General features: G+C 37.3%; 2 protein-coding genes and 2 non-coding genes across 5 annotated transcripts in view; 3 read left to right on the top strand and 1 right to left on the bottom strand.

The window, feature by feature from the left end:
• brat1 (BRCA1-associated ATM activator 1) overlaps window positions 1-2,125 on the bottom strand; it is a 10,790-nt gene extending 8,665 nt beyond the window's left edge. For both annotated transcript variants that reach the window (XM_059327193.1, XM_059327260.1), the window contains exons 1-3: window positions 1,726-2,125; window positions 416-564; window positions 189-336 (exon numbers count right to left, since the gene is read on the bottom strand). In XM_059327193.1, coding sequence (XP_059183176.1) covers window positions 189-336; window positions 416-564; window positions 1,726-1,852 — 424 coding nt within the window. In that variant the 5' untranslated portion in view covers window positions 1,853-2,125. The remainder of the gene's footprint in view (window positions 1-188; window positions 337-415; window positions 565-1,725) is intronic.
• Window positions 2,126-2,581: 456 nt separating this feature from the next.
• On the top strand, window positions 2,582-19,605 carry eif3ba (eukaryotic translation initiation factor 3, subunit Ba). The gene is made up of 19 exons (XM_059343270.1): window positions 2,582-2,799; window positions 4,807-4,999; window positions 5,090-5,209; window positions 5,880-5,937; window positions 6,086-6,214; window positions 6,916-7,073; window positions 7,728-7,859; window positions 7,970-8,036; window positions 8,549-8,595; window positions 8,686-8,896; window positions 10,068-10,140; window positions 10,545-10,667; window positions 11,807-11,885; window positions 12,183-12,321; window positions 13,103-13,228; window positions 13,740-13,817; window positions 15,387-15,495; window positions 16,428-16,540; window positions 19,036-19,605. The coding sequence occupies exons 1-18, from the start codon at window positions 2,700-2,702 to the stop codon at window positions 16,526-16,528; spliced, it is 2,043 nt and encodes a 680-aa protein (XP_059199253.1). The 5' UTR covers window positions 2,582-2,699; the 3' UTR covers window positions 16,529-16,540; window positions 19,036-19,605.
• LOC131980199 (small nucleolar RNA SNORD60) lies at window positions 11,938-12,025 on the top strand. Its single transcript, XR_009395207.1, has one exon. It is a non-coding gene; the product is annotated as a small nucleolar RNA SNORD60 (small nucleolar RNA).
• LOC131980194 (small nucleolar RNA SNORD60) lies at window positions 13,278-13,365 on the top strand. The gene has a single exon (XR_009395206.1). It is a non-coding gene; the product is annotated as a small nucleolar RNA SNORD60 (small nucleolar RNA).
• Window positions 19,606-21,165: the final 1,560 nt, after the last annotated feature.

Raw genomic sequence — 21,165 nt, 5'->3', positions numbered from 1 at the left:
TATTTAGTTTAATTGTCCAACTTAAAATTTCATCGAAGTTTGTTGCCTTGAAATTTTGAGTTCACCCAACTTTTCTTTTTTTGCAGAGTAGATATTTATAGCTGTCCACCGTCTCAACCACAGCACCTTTAACAAGTGTTGGAGGTGGAGGAGATGATGACTTCCTAAAATCAATTATCATTTCTCACCTGATTGTACAAAGAAAGTGAGAGCCTTTGGGTGCTGCATCATGCTCCTTAGTCCCTGGACCCAGCCGATCCTTAGACAGGGATCCTCCCAGAGTCCGGCTTCCTGCCAGTGCTGCAGGTTGAAGACCTGATTCAGAACAGAGCGTTCCTGCAGGAGAGACATCACCAAAGTCAGAAAATGTTTGTAACTTTTTTTTTAAGTAAAAGTACAAGGTGTCATGAACTACCTGAAGCATTTTTAAGCCGTCCTCTGTGGCAGCCAGTAAACCGGCCAGTCTGAGCGTGAAGGAGAGGACTCCGGGGTCTGAAGCCGTGTTCAGAACCACAGAGGAGGTGAACTCAAGCAGACATGGACACGCCTCCAGCAGAGATCCTCCTTTATCAGGAGAAAAGGTGGACATGAGACAGATTTACAGATCTAATCTCCATCTCCATCTCTCTCTGTTTGAACATTTTATTTCATTTTTAACAGATCAGGATTTCCCTGACATAAGACCACACAAAAACAAAACAAAGATCAAAGATAAATTTGAAGAAATTTTCATTTTTCATGTTCAACAGAATAAGTGTTCCCTGACATAAGACCTCACAAAACAAAAACAAACTAAATCTTAATAAATACTACTGATAGATAGATAGATAGATAGATAGATAGATAGATAGTGTGCAAAAAATAATAGACATTTTTTTATTTTATGAAGTACCTCAATAAAATATCACAGTTGTTATAACACCAATCTCTGTACAATGTAACACAAGTCCACATATGTATGACGTGTTTATTCTTGTTTTGTGTATGACAACATTATACCGTCGTTATGCACTTTATGTGTTTTTTTTTATGCACACTGTTCATTGCACCTTATTTGTTTCATGGTGCCAACATTTTTATACTGCATATTCATATTTATTCTGCACTGGAATTCTACTCCTTAATACATACTCCTTCTTTAGACACTTTATTTTTACATTACATTTTATTGTATTTTCATATTTTATTGCTTGAAGTATGCCTAGGTTGTTCTTTTTATTTAATTGTGTTGTCATTGTCTCTGTGTGTAATGCTGCTGCTACACTGTAATTTCCCAGTTTGGGATAAATAAAGTCTGTCTATCTATCTATCTATCTATCTATCTATCTATCTATCTATCTATCTATCTAACATCAGGATTGACTTAAACAATGCTTTTCTAGCTTTTTACAGCAAAAAAAATAATAAATTTACTTATTATAGACCAAAGAATTGATCAGAAAATAAACGTCAGATTAATAGATAACGTTGCAGCCTTTGTGGCAACTAATCAGGTAATCCCAAATTAAATGGCACACTGTGAATTTTAAGTCTTTGGAGTCACTTTGCCCTGACTTACATCCATCCAGTCACCTGGGTGTAAAGTAGGGACACTATCAAATTCACTTTACATCTAGTAACTGTAAAGAGAAAAGTAAAGCTCCACATTGTGAGGTCAGAGAGGAAACCAGGAAGGTATAATGACAGACAACTAAACTAATAAACCACACCAGGTTCAGCACTAACCAGCCTCTCTGATCCCTGTGAACCAGTCCAGCAGCTTCTCCAGACTGGTGTCGTCGGGCAGACACCTCCCGGAGCCCGCCAGCACCTCACACACACCGGGCAGCAGCCACACACACTCCCGGTCCATGGTACCAACCGGTGTGTGTGTGTGTGTTAATCACACTTCAGGACACTTCACAGCTCAACAGTTACATTAAAGCACACATATCTGGTGTATGTGTACATTTAGCTTGAAGCTATGTTATGCAGTAGCCTATATAGTGAAAGGGAGCAGCTAGCTTAGATAGCAAAATGTAGTTTTTCTTTGTAGTTTTAGCTAAACGTCCATCTCGCGGGAAATAGTTTCGGATCTACCGGTGCGTGGCTTCCCTCTTCTTCTTCTTCTTCTTTGTGTTTTTTTATGGCGGTTGACAAACAACTTTTTGGTGTATTACCGCCACCTACTGATATGGAGTGTGGACCGGGACTTTACACATTCCTGAGTTTAACTAAATAATAATAAAATAATAATAATAAAAATAAATTATTTAATTAATTAAAAAAAAAAAAGTAAAAAAAGAAAAAGAAAAGAAAATAAGAAAAAAAAGTAAAAAAAAAAAAGAAAAGGCGTGGCTTCCCTCTTCTTTCATAGCAAAAATGTAAAGAGTCATAACTGCGTCATTAACTGATCTATAAACATGTTAATAGGTTATATCACATGTGCCGGCGCCGTCTATCACCGGTCCCCATGTTTTACAACTCTACCGTCTCCCTGCAGCGCCTCCTTCCCGCTGAACCACTTCCGGTGTTGCGTTCTTCTTCTTCTTCTTATTTTTAATTGGCGGCTGGCATCCAACTTCCGGTGTTGCGTTTCCGTCACATCGTCCATTTTCACATCATCGCACATGGTGCCGCACCGGCCGAGGACCGTCAGCCTCTTAATTTTTGGGATTTGCTCCGTAGCGGCGAGAAATCCGTCTCGTAGTTCGCGATAAATGCAAGATACGGTGGATATGGTCGACGACCCCGACTATGAGGAGGAGGAGCCCTCCTTCAGCGACCCGGAGGACTTCGAGGATGACATCGAAGATGAGGGTGAGCGGCGACAGGAAAACCCCCGGCTTTCCGGCCTGTTGCTAACAGTTAGCTAAAAGCCTTATTAACAGCACTACAGATGCTATGAAGCTAACTAGCTTGTCACTTTTTTTCTTTTACCTTCCAGACCTTAATGTCTAAACATTGATGTATGTTTTTTTGTTTTTATACATCTATTTTTTTTTCTTAAATTCCGTGGCCTAGAGGTTAGGAGTTGGGCTTGTAACTGGAGAGTCGCTGGTTCGATTCCCCATCTCCCCAGGTCTAGGACTGAAGTGCCCTTGAGCAAGGCACCTAACCCCCTGCACAGCTCCCCGGGCGCAGTAATGTGCTGCCCACTGCTCCTTGCATGGTGTGTTCACTTGTGTGTAAAAAAAAAAAAAGGATGGGTTAAATGCAGAGGTTGAATTTCCCCATTGTGGGATTAATAAATAAAGTAATCTTCAAACGTGACCCCAACATGAGCTAACATTAGCCGGTTTTATCAGTTTAATTTCTCGACCATTGAAGCCTCACCCAGACCAGATAAAACCACTCATTGTGGTCTATTAGGGTGAACTGGTCACTAAAAACGTGTTCTTATAGCTGTCTGACTGGATCATTAAGGCCAAGACCACTACTGTGAATCTGCAGTCTGGTTTGCACGTAGCAGCTGGTTACAGAAACCAGCTTTCACATCAGTGTGGCATTAATCCTTACGCAAGGTGGAGGGGGGTTTGGTCCATTATGCCCCTTTAGATCTGCAAATAAAACATTTACAAGTGACTCACCAGCAAATTGAGAAATTCTTGTACACTCAGCTGACAGCTTATTAGGTAAACTAATTGAAATCAATGAAACCTTAACCTTCTCTGGGCCCTGGTATAAAGTGCACAATGTTCTATTTTGTTCACACGGAGAAATCTGTTGTTTCAACAATGCTCATTGTTGAGTTTACAGTTTGACGTGCTGCTGAATTGCATTTTTAATTAGTGTACCCTATCGGTAAAGTTAGGCTGACCAACACCTCGGGACATTTCAACAGCTCCACAAACCATACATAAAACAACCATGAAGTAGAATAAACACCTCTCTACATCATGATTGCATTGGCTTTAAAGGGGGGAAAACTCAAAAACTGGCAACAGATTAGATGATTCAAGCTGTTCATAGATTTCCATAGTGTACCACCTTTTACCTGCCTGCCAGCTGAAGCTATACATAACTAGGGACCATCCTGCAATGGGATCACACCAGCTGCAACGCTAAATCTGGCCTTCCTACTCCTTACTTTCAACGCCCATCAACACCTATCTATGAGTCTGACCTTTATATTGATCCTAACTACATACCTTTAAAGTTTCGCGACTGCATCTGGCACAGTTGTGGCCCTACAACGGTCACATAATCTGCCCACAGACACACTACAGTAGAGAAACATAATAACTATGATGCACCCACAGACTGAAAAGGCAGTGGTGTATTGGTTAAGGCCCATACCTTATCCCAGCAACATTCCTAATTTGATTCCAGTTGAGTAACTTTGTTGCATATACAGTTTATTTGTGTTTCACTCTACCACCATCAAACAGAGGCAAAACATGTTGCTGATAATCATTCAGTGATCCAGTTGCCATAAGACTATACAACACCAGCACAACCTGAACGTGTTGTAGTTTTTCTTTCTTTCTCTTCTGCACATTTTTGCATATAATTCGCACTCTGCACATTCCTCACTTAATTTGCACTAAGTTGTATATTGTTAAATGTCTTTTTCTTAGATTGTTATTTTTTATATTTATCTTAAATTTTGTGGGAAATTTGTGTGGTCGGCTGTAACAAAGAAATTTCCCCGCTGTGGGATTAATAAAGTCAATCTAATCTAATCTTCATAATGCTGTCAGCCCAGAGGTCTCATTGCATTATAAGTTGAGAAAAATGTATTTGGAAGCCCAGGCTAAAACAGATCAAATAAGTGACTAAAAGCTGTCTTTTCCCTCCTGATCTCCTCACCCTTTGTGCCTCCAGAGCTCCTGGATGACATCCTGAGGGAGAAGCCCCAGGAGGCTGACGGCATAGACTCGGTGGTGGTGGTGGACAACGTGCCTCAGGTCGGCCCGGAGCGTTTGGAGAAACTCAAGAACGTCATACACAAGATTTTCTCCAAGTTTGGCAAGATCACCACTGAGTTCTATCCAGAGGCTGATGGCTTGACCAAAGGGTATGTGACGTGCTGTTTCCACTGTTGAAGTACAGTATACTTGCTTTAAGTTTGAATTTTAGATGTTAAACTGACCTGTTTCTCACCCAGGTACATCTTCTTGGAGTATGCTGGTCCTACCCAGGCCCTCGAGGCTGTAAAGAACGCAGATGGATACAAACTCGACAAGCAGCATACGTTCAGGGTCAACCTCTTCACCGACTTTGACAAGTAAGTGTGCCGTGTCTGACTGGAGATGCAGCAAATATGACTGCAGACCAAGGTTATAATAGTTTTGGATTTTTCATTAGTTTTAGTTTTAATTTCGTTGTGAATTTTTGTTTTCAAATTCAGTTAGTTTTAGTTAGTTTTTAGAGTGAGTTTTCTAGTTTTAGTTTAGTTTTTATTTTTTGAAAATGCTTAGTTTTAGTTTAGTTTTTATTAGTTTCAGTTTTTTTGTAATGGGCTATATGTTGGGTGCGAGATTCAAAGTGGTCATAATACATTTTGCCTTTATTTCCTTTGGTTTATCATCTCAGCCCCAATAAGGTTATTAACTGTTTTGAATTTTGGTTCTAGTGTAAACATCCCAGTCTCAGTAAACATATTCACCATGTGTTGCATGTTCAAATAGAAACACTGAATTATGAATGAAAAAAGTTGACAAAAACGAAAACTAAGGACATTTTCACTATAATTTTAGTTAGTTTTGTAACCACAAAATACAGTTTCAGTTAGTTATCGTTTTTTTAAAAACTCTAGTTTTTATTTTTATTTCAGTTAACGAAAATGTTTTTTCAATTCTAGTTTTCGTTATTTCGTTAGTTTTCGTTAACTATAATAACCTTGCTGCAGACATGTGATAGACAAGTTGAGTGATTCTCTTTGCTTGTTTCACCAGGTACATGAACATCAGTGATGAGTGGGTAACTCCAGAGAAGCAGCCTTTCAAAGATTTCGTAAGTATTTTGTTGTACATACAAATACTCCTCTTAACTTAGCATAAGTAATTTATTACATAGGGTTTTCTTTTTGTACTTATTACATTTAGCAAAATGTGAGGTTTTGCCTCCATGTAATACTTTCAAACTGGCTGTTTGTGTTCAGGGTAATATGCGCCATTGGATTGAGGACCCAGACTGTCGTGACCAGTACAGTGTGATCTATGAAGCTGGAGAGAGGACCGCCATTTTCGCTAACGATGCCAAGGAGCCAATCACAGCTGAAGAGAGAGCAGTAAGTAGTGGATCACACCAATCAACATGACATGCATGGGTTAACGGGGGTCGTAGTTTATTGTTTATTGTTAAAAAGATCCCCATTAGCTGTCACCAAAAGTGGGAGGAGCTAGTCTTCCTGGGGTCCACAAGACAAAACAAAAATCACTTAACAATTAAACATTGTAGACATTATTATACACGTTATTAGAAATCATTCCGAATAAGTTATTACATTAATATCTATTACATTAATTCTCACTTTCATACAGTAAATATGTTAATTCACTACTCACAAATTTAAATAGTGCATTCTCAAGTAATAATTATAAGATACTTTACTATTCAGTTCACGTATATTCAGTGGACAATTATTCCAATAACTGATAGCACGATAAATAACTGTTCTCTTTAAGGCATTTGATTTTGGACATGGTAACATCATGTGACCACCATTAGCTGACCTCGTCACATAAGAATGAACCTGATCACATCTGACAATTTGGTTATATAAGAAAACAGGTTGAAAAGAATACAGTGTTTCTAAAAAAATGTGTTGTATTGCACGCCAACCTGTACTCTACCATTAACCAGGAAAGTTGACGGTGCATACTGATAGTGTTTGTTCTTATGGAACAATGTAAAACCAACCTGGTAGTAAATGTAATTAAAATCCCAGTTGTTATTCCAGTCTGATGTGATTTTTGTGTCTTGTTGCAGCGCTGGACAGAGACGTACGTGCGCTGGTCTCCTAAAGGAACCTACCTGGCTACCTTCCATCAACGGGGCATTGCATTGTGGGGCGGCGAGAAGTTCAAGCAGATTCAGAGGTTCAGCCATCAGGGCGTGTCCCTCATCGACTTCTCACCATGTGAGAGGTAAGCAACAGTCCTGTTAAACAGTATTAACCCATTGAAGCCTGGAAAGCGGATACGTCGTTTTGTAGTATTTGTATAAGCTCTCAAATACTTTTAAAATTTCATTTCTATCTGCTACAGAGGCTGAAAAATCTATTATTTAGTAGAAGCGTTGACACTTCTGTTGAATTTCCAGAAATACTTCAGGTTTTAGGGGCTGATTTTAAAATCGCCCAGAGGTTTTACAGGCATGTTTTAGGCGTCAATGGTTTAATGGACACTTCTGTAGAATTAGTCATTACCTGATGAAGCGCTTTTACTGTGTGAGTATAATCGTTAGCTTCAAGCATTATTGAGCGTGCACTGTTTGAACTGTCAGAGATGATGTCATTCTAATTTAGACATTTAGTCATTTAGCAGACGCTTTTATCCAAAGCGACTTACAGGAAGAATAAAAACAACAATCAAGGTATTGTGCAATAAGAGCTATTAGTGCATCAATAAGTGCTAGTGACAAAGAGTAGAATTATGGTGTGGTGCTAGGAGAGAAGATGCTCTCTGAAAGTCTTCAGGAGTTTTTTAAATGATGCAGCTGTTTAAACACTGAAGTAACAGCAGTAGAAAACTGAACTGTGTCTCTGAGCTGACTGACTGTGTGGTTGTGATGTCCTCCAGGTATGTGGTGACCTTCAGTCCTCTGATGGACACCAAGGAGGACCCACAGGCCATCATCATCTGGGACATTCTGACTGGACAGAAGAAGAGAGGCTTCCACTGCGAGAGCTCTGCACACTGGCCCATTTTCAAGTCAGTTTTTCTCTTTTATTATCAATATCTCATTTTGTTAATGTTGTTCTCACATTTTTTGCGCCTTCTGTGATTTGAATTATATAATAACGGAACATAATTGTCCTCAGATGGAGCCACGATGGGAAGTTCTTTGCCAGGATGACCACAGACACTCTGAGCATCTACGAGACTCCAGTAAGTACACTAACAAGAAAAACAATATAGTTGTGTTTATTTATGTGTTAAAGTGTGCAAGTATACTGGAAAAACTGGGTTGATTTTGTGTCTCCATTGAGAGCGGACTTTGTGCAGTAAGGGCACTGTATTGTAGATTATTGACCCCCTTGGTTCAGGCTACAAACTTGTTCATTGTTCATATGTTTATTTGATATGTTTAACCTCCAACGGGAGAAAAAGGGACAATGCAAGAGAGGTATGAAAATAAGGAGAGTAGTGGGAAAAGGTTTCATTTTACTTCAAATTTATTCTACTGTAATTTTTCTTGATAATTTGTATCAAACTATGTCTCTGCTCCGTGGTGGAGAAGTATGGAAATATTCTACTACTGTTGGAAAATGTTACAGCACATGCAAAATGTAGATGGAATGTTGATATGTGGAATCAATAAAAAAGATAATAAAAAAAAAAATATAATAATAATAAAGTGTGCAAGTGACATTAAAGCTCGTTGTTTCTGCTCATTGCAGTCTATGGGCTTGCTCGACAAGAAGAGTCTCAAGATTACCGGAATCAAGTAAGAGTCCTTGATGATGCTTTAATGAATTGTTGTAAATTGTGACAGCTATTTTTATAGAGATGTTAACAATAATGTGTGTGTCTACAGGGACTTCTCCTGGTCTCCTGGTGACAACATCATAGCCTTCTGGGTACCCGAAGACAAAGATATCCCCGCCAGAGTGACTCTGATGCAGATGCCTTCCCGCCAGGAGATCCGTGTCCGCAACCTCTTCAATGTCGTCGACTGCAAACTGCACTGGCAGAGGAATGGAGATTACCTGTGCGTGAAGGTGGACAGGACTCCTAAAGGAACACAGGTACGCAGGTGGAGAGAAAGACAACGATGATGATAGAAATTATACTTTTTTGTCAGATCTAGTCTAAAATTTGCGACATCAAGCGAAACAATTTTTGACATTACAGTCACAAAAGACACTATTTTTAAGACCTTTCAACATACAAGCTCCATATTTTTTTAGGGTTGACTGGTGCACAAAAGAGAACTTCAGTCTAATCAATTGAATCTTGTAACCCTGTATCGCTAGTTTGAGACCATAGTTTTAGCTGGATTTAGTCTGATGTTATGCTAGGCAGTTTTGTAGAGTTTCTCATAGGGTTGACCCACCATCTTTGAGGAGATTTTCAATTGATAGAAACATTTTTACTCTAAAATGGTAGACAAACACTTAACCCTTCATCAGGCGAAGAACTATATTTGGTAACTTCAGGTAATATTTTGAGAAAAAAGTTGCAAATTTACTAGATTAAAGTGGCAAATCTACAAGAAAAAAAGTTGCAGATTTAAGAGATTTAAAGTGGGAAATCTGCGCGAAAAAAGTCGCAGATTTACAAGAAAAAAGTGGGGGGAAAGCAACTTTTTTCCCCAAGATTCACCACTTTAAATCTCATAAATCTGCAAATTTTTTTCTCGTAGATTTGCCACTTTAATCTCGTAAACTTTTTTCTCAAAATATCATTTTCGTATGGTTTTTTTTACACATTCTGGCTGTATGTAATATCCTCCAATATTCTCTAGGGTTGAAATTTGGAATTTGCAAGTATTTCAATAAGTGCCCTATTAAGGGTTAAACCATGTTGTTTTACAATAGTGAAAAACTCTCAGAATCACAGAAGTAAAAAAACAAACAGAAGAAGAATTAATTTACTGGCTCAAAAAGACCTGAGGCTGCAGAGAAAATACATTCTTTGTTTTTTTGCTTCGCAGACAGATTCAGTGTGATCTTTTCAGGATAAAAGATGGTCGTTCATTACACACAAGGATTTGTATGAGAGTACCTGCTTCTTTTTTTTCTCATTATGGATAACAATAGGAGCTTTATGAGTCAGATGTTGAACAAAATGCCTTCGGTTTTCATTGTGTTAATCTCAAGTGCAATGTTGTCAGAGAGGGAAAGCAGCTCAGATGTCACCGTTTAAAAAAAACAATACAAAACTTAAATGCTTCATTTATTTTAAAATCTTTTTCAGGGTGTGGTCACCAACTTCGAAATCTTCCGCATGAGAGAGAAGCAGGTTCCTGTTGATGTGGTGGAGATGAAGGGTAAGAGCACTCCATAGGATGTATAGGAAAGTCCTGTTTACCAGCTGCCATACGGTTTATAATGCACAAAAATAACTTTGCACTTTGTAGTATTTATTATTGTATTTATTGTTTTTTATCTTCTTTTAAGTATTTTAGCTATATGAGGGAATGTGTGTTTGTTATGTCTGTCCATACGCTGTTTGTGACACTGTAATTTCCTGTAAAGGATTATTAAAGTATCTATCTATCTATCTATCTATCTATCTATCTATCTATCTATCTATCTATCTATCTATCTATCTATCTATCTATCTATCTATCTATCTATCTATCTATCTATCTATCTATCTATCTATCTATCTATCTATCTATCTATCTATCTATCTATCTATAATTTGTTTGCTGTGTTTGTGTCTCTTCAGAAAGCATCATAGCGTTTGCGTGGGAACCCAACGGCAGCAAGTTCGCCGTTCTCCACGGAGAGTCTCCTCGCATCAACGTCTCCTTCTATCATGTCAAAAACAACGGCAAGATCGAGCTCATAAGTGAGTAAATCAGACAGACGTGCTAATGTTGCGCCACTGAAAACGGAGAAATGATCACAAAGCATGAGCGATGTTTTCCTTCATAACAGCATTTACTGATATGAGAAAACTACCGCAATTTCCCCTGGGTAAAGGGGGCGGAGACCAAAGCAATCGAGTCAGATCTCGCAGATCCAGACCACAATGCAGAGCACTGATAACAATATCAAGTAATGAATCAAACTCCCTTTTCAACATTCAACCCTGTGTTCTCCACAATATGAGTCTTACTAGTTTAACAATCTATTTTATCACCCTGTTACACTAACGTGGTTACTCTACTTTTTACACAACCACCAGTTAGCTTGAGTTGATTTGATTCTGTGGGAACACTGCAGCCTGAGACAGTGTTAGCCTACAAACGTTAGCTAGCTGTAGCGGTGTTCAATTCGCTGTCGTTATGTGTTTCAAGGAACAACTCCTGGACATCGTTGTCAAAAGTAATGTGAAATAGAAAGTAGATTTAACCCTTTATAGGGCGCTCCTGGAAATTGAAAATGTCAACCCTGAAGTGTTATTGGAGGATATTACAACATTTTTGCAAAATGTTTCATTTTTATATTGCAAATCGAGGTCAATTGAGTCATTATTATTATTATTATTATAATATTTATTATAGTCTCTTTCCCACAGCAACCCTAAATAGACAATAACACATCATTTGCATCCATCACCACGTTATCTTTTACCTATAAACTATTTATTATCTTTTTAGACTACTTATTACATATGCGTAATGTCTGAATGTCTTTTTTTAAGCACCTTATATATGACAAGCACATTTAGTTGTATATTTTTTAATACAATGACAATAAAGGAAAGCTTGAATCTTGTATGATTTACTGATTGGTCAGATGCCACAGTGTCACTATCTGTGATGTAGAAATCCATATGGTTCTATGAGGAGACCTGTTATAGATGTCCGCTCAAGTTACCAAATATGGTTCTTTGCCTGATAAAGGGTTAAGGGTACAGGGCACATCTTAGGACCGCTTGCATTCAAACAAAGGCTCATTGTTGGGACACTCCACCACAGTAACTTCCAGTGTTTCCCCACATTTGTGAATAGGAGTTAACCTCCACTGTTTGTTTTTTTACAGAGATGTTTGACAAGCAGCAGGCCAACAGCATCTTCTGGAGCCCCCAGGGACAGTTTTTGGTGCTGGCAGGACTCAGGAGGTCAGTTAAACCTGCGTGTGTGTGTGTTTGTGTGTGTGTGACTGACACAAGAAGCCGCTGATGACAAACTAAATAACTTTTCTGACACCTCGTATGAGAGCTGCACTGCAGCTCCTGATTCTAACTCTGATCTGAGGCTAAAAATATTAGACGTTTATTTTAACTAATGTGTCTCAGTACTGATGAACGTCATCTTGTGTGAGTGTGTGTCTAATCTTCTCTTTTTCCTGTGTGTTTGTTCTTGTGTGTGTGTGTGTGTGTGTGTGTGTGTGTGTGTGTGTGTGTGTGTGTGTGCAGTATGAATGGAGCTCTCGCCTTTGTGGACACGTCAGACTGCACCATGATGAACATAGCGGAGCACTACATGGCCTCTGACGTGGAGTGGGACCCGACCGGTCGCTACGTCGTCACCTCCGTCTCCTGGTGGAGCCACAAGGTACCTGCTGCTCCACGTCATCACAAATAATCTGTTTTTTTCCCTTTCTCGTCGCACCTATTTCCTTTAGTTCAGTTCACGGCGGTGCTTGTTGTAAACAGAGATCGCTAAGTGAACACCTCCTGCAGCAGCAGCACATACACACTGTACTGCTACAGAGCTAACTGTAAGCCTGTTAGCACATACACACTGTACTGCTACAGAGCTAACTGTTAGCCTGTTTGCACATACACACTGTACTGCTACAGAGCTAACTGTTAGCCTGTTAGCACATACACACTGTACTGCTACAGAGCTAACTGTTAGCCTGTTAGCACATACACACTGTACTGCTACAGAGCTAACTGTTAGCCTGTTAGCACATACACACTGAACTGCTACAGAGCGAACTGTTAGCCTGTTAGCACACACACACTGTACTGCTACAGAGCTAACTGTAGCTAACGAGGTCGTCCGGCTTGTTAGCGCTCGTTAAGACGGAGTCACTGGATTTGTCTCCAGTCATTAATGAGGAAATGTTGATTCTCTTCCGGTTATATCACTTGATTACGCGTGAATTTGCGAGATTCACTGATACGCTGCTCTCTGTTGGAAGAACATTTAATTGTTCTGCCTCTCACTTCACGCTGCTCACTCAGAGTACCAATCAGGAGAAATTGGATAATCTTCCACGGCACACCTGATGATTTCTTACGCGGAACAGCGGTTGGGAATCACTGCTTTAGTTAAACAATGCATATAGATATGCAATTAATAGTGAACTTGCACCATGTGTTTCCAGGTGGACAATGCGTACTGGCTGTGGACGTTCCAGGGACGTCTTCTTCAGAAGAACAACAAGGACCGCTTCTGTCAGCTGCTCTGGAGACCCAGACCTCCGACCCTGCTCAGTGTCGACTCCATCAAGGTACCATTTAACTTATATGTATATTTATTGGATGTGTGTATGTGTTTGGAGCCAGTGATGACAAACTAAATAACTTTTCTGACACCTCGTATGAGAGCTGCACTGCAGCTCCTGATTCTAACTCTGATCTGAGGCTCACAGCTAAAACACACTCGGGCAGTATTTGTTATTTCATTCCTTCCTGACATTTCAGGGCCATACCTTTTTAGATCACGATATTTTTGAAAATATGCTGCATCATGCTAGTATCGAGACTAAACCCACGGCAGATGCATTTAATTTATTTACTAGTCCTGTAACTTCATCACCACCGCTTGCAGTTGCCATTTTTCTCTGCATTTTCTCTGGAAATCTCTCTTTCTGTAAATCTGCCATCTGGATTAGTTTTGAATACATTGCTATACCCTAACATGATACTGCCCGAGCCAAAGTGATATTGTGTTTTGTCTTAGGTTTTAATATGTTGCTGTTGAACCTTCCTTTGCAGTAAATATCCCTCTTTTTTTTGCAGATGATCAAGAAGGATCTTAAGAAATACTCAAAGATCTTTGAGCAGAAGGATCGTCTGAGCCAGTCCAAGGCTTCCAAGGTTTGACCCATTTATTTTTTTTAAATCATCCAGGTACAGACATTATTATACAGTTTTTATTAGTTTCTTTTTTTTTTTTTTATCATCCAGGTATAGCCATTATTATACAGTTTGTATTAGTTTACCTTTTATTTAGTTAAGTTTGCATGGAATGATGCTCTCGCAACTCCAGGCAGTTTCAGGGGTTATTTTTTCTTGTTTCACGTAGTACACTCTGTGGACTAATTTTCCACAGAAATGTATAAATCCTGCAGCTCTGGAAACACCACAATGATGACCAGAATTAGGGAGAACTCAGAAATGTTGTTGCAGGTCAACACAGTTATAATGCCATTGAAAAAGACAGTGAATTCCTTGGATAATTTATTTTCCATATATTGTGGTTGCGTTGAAGAGCTCAGAATTTATTGGCTTTTTGTTTGACCTTTTTCTTGAATACTGTTTATTTTTGCAGACATTTTGAATGCAGAATAACGTGATTTTGCTCGTGTTAAAAGAGCGTTAACCAGTCAATATGGTGTTAACATACAGCATAATTAAAGTGTTTGTTTAACCCTTTGATGCACAACATGGGTCTAAAGTGACCCGACAGAGTTTTTATGCTCTAATATTTACATTAAATTATTTTCATCATTCAGTATTCCAGGTTTTCCTCAATTAGTTTGTTGTTGATCATCATACATCTTAATTTTATTATTTTTTTAATAAAATCCCTTTTTGTTTCACTACTCTTCTAATGCACAACATGGGTGAAAAATGACCCGTATCCATTTTTTAGCTAAGTAGCTTGCTATGCTAACTGCTTAGCTAACTTCTTGGCTAAGTAGCTTGCTATGCTAACTGCTTAGCTAACTTCTTGGCTAAGTAGCTTGCTATGCTAACTACTTAGCTAACTTCTTGGCTAAGTAGCTTGCTAAGCTAACTGCTTAGCTAACTTCTTGGCTAAGTAGCTTGCTATGCTAACTACTTAGCTAACTTCTTGGCTAAGTAGCTTGCTATGCTAACTACTTAGCTAACTTCTTGGCTAAGTAATTAGCTTAGCAAGCTACTTAGCCAAGTAGTTAGCTAAGCAGTTAGCTTAGCAAGCTACTTAGCCAAGAAGTTAGCTAAGTAGTTAGCATAGCAAGCTATAGTAATAATACAAAAATGTTTTTCTTCATAAAGTGTGAGAGGCAAAATAGAAATAATGATCTGTTGTTCTCAAAAACAAGATATTTAAAGAATACTTGGAATATTAAATCATAAAATAAGTTGATATCAATAGATCACAAGAGCACAGAAACACACAGCAGCATTAAATAACATGAGATATTAATGCGGGTCATTTTTGACCCATGTTGTGCATCAAAGGGTTAAACACATTTCAAGCTGTGATTTTTATAATCTTTGTGTCTTTTGGGAAGATTTATAAAGGCTCACTTTTTAGCAAAAGTGGTTTCCCTACAAGAGACAAACAAATAAATCATTGAGCCCCTAAAGACTTGAGAGAAGTGATGCCAGCTGCACATCTGCAATCCAGAACATTACTCTCTGTTATGAAACTGAATGTTGTAATGTGTGTGTGAGTAGGAGCTGGTGGACAAGCGCAGGTCAATGATGGAGGACTACCGTCGCTACAGAGAGACAGCACAGCAGACCTACCTGGAACAGAAGAGCATCCGCCTGGAGCTCCGAGGAGGTGGGACCCTTTAACTTTCCTTCCTCTATCCTCTTTATTTTCCTTTTATTTGTTTTTAAATCTTTAAATAGTCTCGCCCCACTTTACCTCCCTGAGCTCCTACACTGTAAAAAAAGATCAACAATAGCTACTCAATAAAATTGAGGCAACAGATTGCACGTAATATTATTAATTAAACTACGTTACAAGTTGAGTTAATAACAACTTAACAGGAAGTGACTGTCAATTAAAAGATTATATTTAATGTGGTCAAAATAAGTAGATTCTATCTCAAACATTTTTATATTAAATTTACTTAAAATTTACTTTATATTTAATACATTTTATCAAATATATTAAGTAAAATTAAATGACTACAGAATAATTTATTACAGTGAATATTAAATGTTTTTAAATTTATGAGAAAAAAAATTTCAAATTAACGGTAAAAAAAAAGTTAAAAATTTGTGAAAAAAAAATCTCAAATTAATGGTATAAAAAGTTACAAATTTGTGAGAAAAAAAATCTCTTTACCGGTAAAAAAAAAAGTTACAAATTTGTGAGAGAAAAAATCTCATTTACGGTAAAAAAAAAGTTACAAATTTGTGCGAAAATTTTTTTTACATTTACTATGACCCAAACTATGGAATGAGCTTTTAAAACTCATCTTAAAACCTATTTTTATTCCTTGGCTTTTAACCACACATGAGACTCTGCTCTTGTTTTTAGTGTTTTATGGTTTGCTTTTATTAATTGTTTTTTAAACAGCAATGGATCTATTTATTTTAGTGTTTATTCCTGTTGTATTTATTTTATTGTCTCTTGTTCTGTTTGTTTATGTACAGCACTTTGTTGCGGCTGTGGTTGTTTTAAAGTGCTTTACAAATAAAGTTGAGTTGAGTTTATATTCAATTTAAAATAAATCACTGACATTTGTTTGTTTTGTCTTCCAGGAGTGGACTCTGATGAGCTGGACAGCAATGTAGACGACTGGGAGGAGGAGACCATTGAGTTTTTTATCAACGAAGAAATCATTCCCCTTGGAGATCTGTAGTCCCCTACGCAGGTAACACACACACACACACACACACACACCAACATTAAGATTTATTGGGAAAACTTTAGGGTTTGTGTAGTCTGTAAAGCTTGGGAAATGTTTAACTGTAATCGTTATGTAATCATCATGTCCAGCTGGATAAATCCTCTGTTGGCCCCTTACCCTGGAAATTAGGAAAGAAGCTGTTTTTCATGCTGCCAGTTCTGCATTTAAGGCTTCTGGGAGGAGGTTCAGAAGCCTTAAATGCAGAACTAGCAGGATGAAAAACCGCTTCTTTCTCTGGGCTGTCAGAACATCCACACAGGATAAATTAATTAAAAGGTACAATAAAACGGACATGTGCAATACATTACAAAATTACCAAAAAAGACACAAAATGACCAAAAAAAGACACAAATTGACCAAAAAAGACACAAAATTACCAAAAACAGGAAACAAAATGACCAAAAAAGACACAAATTGACCAGAAAAGACACAAAATGACAAAAAAAGACACAAAATGACAAAAAAAAGACAAAATTACCAAAAAAAGGAAACAAAATGACCAAAAAAGACACAAATTGACCACAAAATGATTAAAAAAAGACACAAAATTACCAGAAAAGACACAAAATGAGTAAAAAAAAAAACCCCACAAAATGACCAAAAAAAGACATTAAGTGACCAAAAAGACAGTGGAGACAGAGCTGTCTTCAAAAAATTTTTGGAAATGGCTGCATTTTGTAACCGCATTTTGTAACCGCTGTCTGCCGACTCAATCGTTCTTTCTGCAGCTGCTGACTTGATGAATGGACATTGTTCTTGTTCTGTGCACAAAAAGAAAAATGTAGAACAAAATACAATTATCAAGACAGCATCCGGGAAAAATGAGTCACATTCCTGCATCTGCCTCGTATAATGAATTCAATCTTTAAAGCATCTGGAAAAGGCTTTAAAATATGCCAGAATTAGAAGTGGCAGCTCTTCTCTCTCTGGCCTTTTTGATAAGCTCGTCTTCCTTTTTTTTTGGGTTGAGTTGCAGTTGCTGCCAATGCTGGAATAGCAACTTTTTGTGCATAATTTTCCATTTTCTAAATGGGCATGCACTTGCTTCTGTATTCCAGTTATTTTCATCTTTACCTCTTTATGTAAATAACCTGAATTGGTATTACAGGTGTTTTTATGAAGGTTTTAGGTTTTTTTTAGGTTTTTATTTTATTTGCACAGTTAGAATTACATAAAATGACAAAGATAACGTATAATGTAAAGTGCAGGGAGAGGCAGAAAACCCAGATGGGCTTATTTATTTAAAGCCTCCACCTGAAATTTCATAGTTATTAGAAAGTCATAAACTGATAATAGAAAAAACAAATGTATAACATCAACATGTTATAATGACAATAACAAAAACAATTAAAAACAAAAATGAACATGTTAAAAAAGTGTATTTGTGTGTGAATTAGAATGTTAAAACAGCAGTTAAATGAGCTTTTAGACATCTTTTGAAGCATTTTAGGGAGATGAAGTCCTTTGCCAGATGGGAAAAGGTTTTTATCCATAATTTGGTCCCTAAATTGAATAATAGCTCCATTTCAACATGTTTAACTCTCTCTCTCTCTCTCTCAATTCAATTCAATTGGCTTTATTGGCATGACGTAACAATGTATATATTGCCAAAGCAAGCATCAGAAAAAAAGATAACAAGATGAGGAAAGCAATATTTACAATAAATTATTATATTTAAAAGAAAAGAAAAACTAATAACAATAAAAGAAAGCAATATTTACAATTATTGAACACTATTTACAATCAATATATAATTCATACAATCTAACTGTCCCAGCAAAAAAAGAAGAAAAAAATAAAATAACAGAATCTCACACGCACAGTTCAGATCACCCAAAAAAGAAACAAAATGACCAAAAAAGACATAAAATGACAAAAAAAGACACAAAATGACAAAAAAAGACACAAAATGACCAGAAAAGACACAAAATGACAAAAAAAGACACAAAATGACAAAAAAAGACTCAAAATTCCCAAAAAAGGAAACAAAATGACCAAAAAAAGATACAAAATGACCAAAAAAAGATACAAAATGACAAAAAAAAAAGATACCAAATGACAAAAAAAGACACCAAATGACAAAAAAAGGAAACAAAATGACCAAAAAAAGATACAAAATGACCAAAAAAAGATACCAAATGACAAAAAAAAGACACAAAATTCCCAAAAAAGGAAACAAAATGACCAAAAAAGACACAAATTGACCACAAAATGATCAAAAAAAGACACAAAATGACCAAAAAAAGACATTAAGTGACCAAAAAGACAGCAAAAAAAGAAGAAAAAATAAAATTTTAAAAAATCTCTCTTGTCTCTCTCTCTCTCTCTCTCTCTCTCTCTCTCTCTCTCTCTCTCTCTCTCTCTCTCTCTCTCTCTCTCTCTCTCTCTCTCTCTCTCTCTCTCTCTCTCTCTCTCTCTCTCTCTCTCTCTCTCTCTCTCTCTCTCTCTCTCTCTCTCAGTCCATCCGTTTTTGTGTGGAAGAAGGAGAGAAGAACTGCGTCATTGACTGGAGAAGGACGACGACCACGCTGTGAATTTTGGGGTTCACCATCACGAGCCTCAACATTCAACCTTAGTGACATCATCAAAGCACGCCTCGCGGATCAGCGGCCGCGTTAAGGGACGATAGAGATACTTTGTATTTAATATTTCTCTTTGTCTCTCACCATCATCCGCCCTGTTCATTTCTCTGTGGAACTTGACATTCAGTTAAAAAAACCAACTGCCTCTGCTGTTTTTCTATTCACTAATTGGAGTCAGTCTCTCTCTAATCTCTGATCGGACCTGTTTCTCCTTCCAGGGGTTGTTTTATGAGCTAGCCTCTCACCATGCTAGTTTATTACCACAGAGCAGCGCAGAGTGCCGTACCAGCGGCGGGTGAAGGTGTTGTGACGAAACAAGTAGCCTTCTTTATAAATGTGCTGATGTGGCGCTATAGTGGCCTGTATCCTCCTCCATTCAGACTAAGCTTTCACACAGGGAGGGGGTGCGCAGTGGGAATAACTTTAAATAAACATTCAAACACATTACTACCTGACTCCTGGTGTTTGGTTTTTATTCTGAAGGGTCTCTGGTTTTTATTCACACCTGTAAATTCAGCTTGAAAAATGAATCTAGATTAGATTAGATTAGATTTTTATTTGTCATTGCACAGAAATACAACAAAATTCAATGCACTCAGGTACTGGACTCATAAAAAAAGCATAATAAATAGTAAATAACAAGATACATTCTTATCATCTCATCTCAAAAAATAGTGAATAGAAAAGATCTTTCTGATTATCAATATTTTAGATTAGCAGAGCTGAAAGTTTGCAAGCCAGCATATCAACATTTTTATGAAATTATGACATTTTGTCCTCTTGTTTTTGATTACCTACTATATCATTACAGTTTTTATGTCATACTTGGTAAGTTTATTTATGACACTGATGTAACTGTTTAACCCTTTATCAGGCAAAGAACTATATTTGGTAACTTCAGGTAATATTTTGAGAAAAAAGTTGCAAATTTACGAGATTAAAGTGGCAAATCTACAAGAAAAAAGTTGCAGATTTACGTGAAAAAAGTGTGAAAAAAGCAACTTTTTTCTCCCAGATTCACCACTTTAAATCTCATAAATCTGCACATTTTTTTCTCGTAGATTTGCCACTTTAATCTCGTAAACTTTTTTCTCAAAATATTATTTTCGTATGTTTTTTTTACACATTCTGGCTGTATGTAATATCCTCCAATATTCTCTAGGGTTGAAATTTGGAATTTGCAAGTATTTCAATGAGTGTCCTATTAAGGGTTAAAACTCAGTTTTGAGATGAAGTATTAAAATTTATGGAATAGGACTTAAAAAAAAAAGTTCTCAGATGTATTAAATTTAACTCAGGGTTCCTGCGTCTATCATTGAATCACTGAATAACAATAACCGAGAGCCCAGCTGCTGCCTGCTAATGAATCAACATAACTCGAGTACACTTTCTAATTATGGTCCTCTAAGACAGTAGTTCTCAACCTTTTTGAGTCGCGACCCCCAATTTAACATGCATGTTGTCCGTGACCCCCGCTCACTGAACACAATCTCACACGCACAGTTCAGATCACCCAAAAAAGAAACAAAATGACCAAAAAAGACACAAATTGACCAAAAAAGACAAAAAAATGACCAAAAAAAGACAAAATGACCAAAAAAGACACAAATTGACCAAAAAAGACACAAAATTACCAAAAAAAAAGACACAAAATGACAAAAAAGACACAAAATGACCAAAAAAAGGAAACAAAATGACCAAAAAAGACACAAAATGACAAAAAAAGACACAAATTGACCAAAAAAGACATAAAATGACAAAAAAAGACACAAAATGACCAAAAAAAGGAAACAAAATGACCCAAAAAGACACAAAATGACCCAAAAAGACACAAAATGACCAAAAAAAGGACACAAATTGACCAAAAAAGACACAAAATGACCAAAAAAAGGAAACAAAATGACCAAAAAAGACACAAATTGAACAAAAAAAGTAATTAAATGACCAAAAAGACTGAAACACATGAACACTTTAACACAGTGGAGACAGAGCTGACTTCCAAAATCA

Source organism: Centropristis striata, chromosome 1, assembly GCF_030273125.1.
Source record: "Centropristis striata isolate RG_2023a ecotype Rhode Island chromosome 1, C.striata_1.0, whole genome shotgun sequence".
In the NCBI taxonomy this organism is placed as follows: domain Eukaryota; kingdom Metazoa; phylum Chordata; class Actinopteri; order Perciformes; family Serranidae; genus Centropristis; species Centropristis striata.
This window is presented reverse-complemented; position numbering and strand designations above follow the sequence as displayed.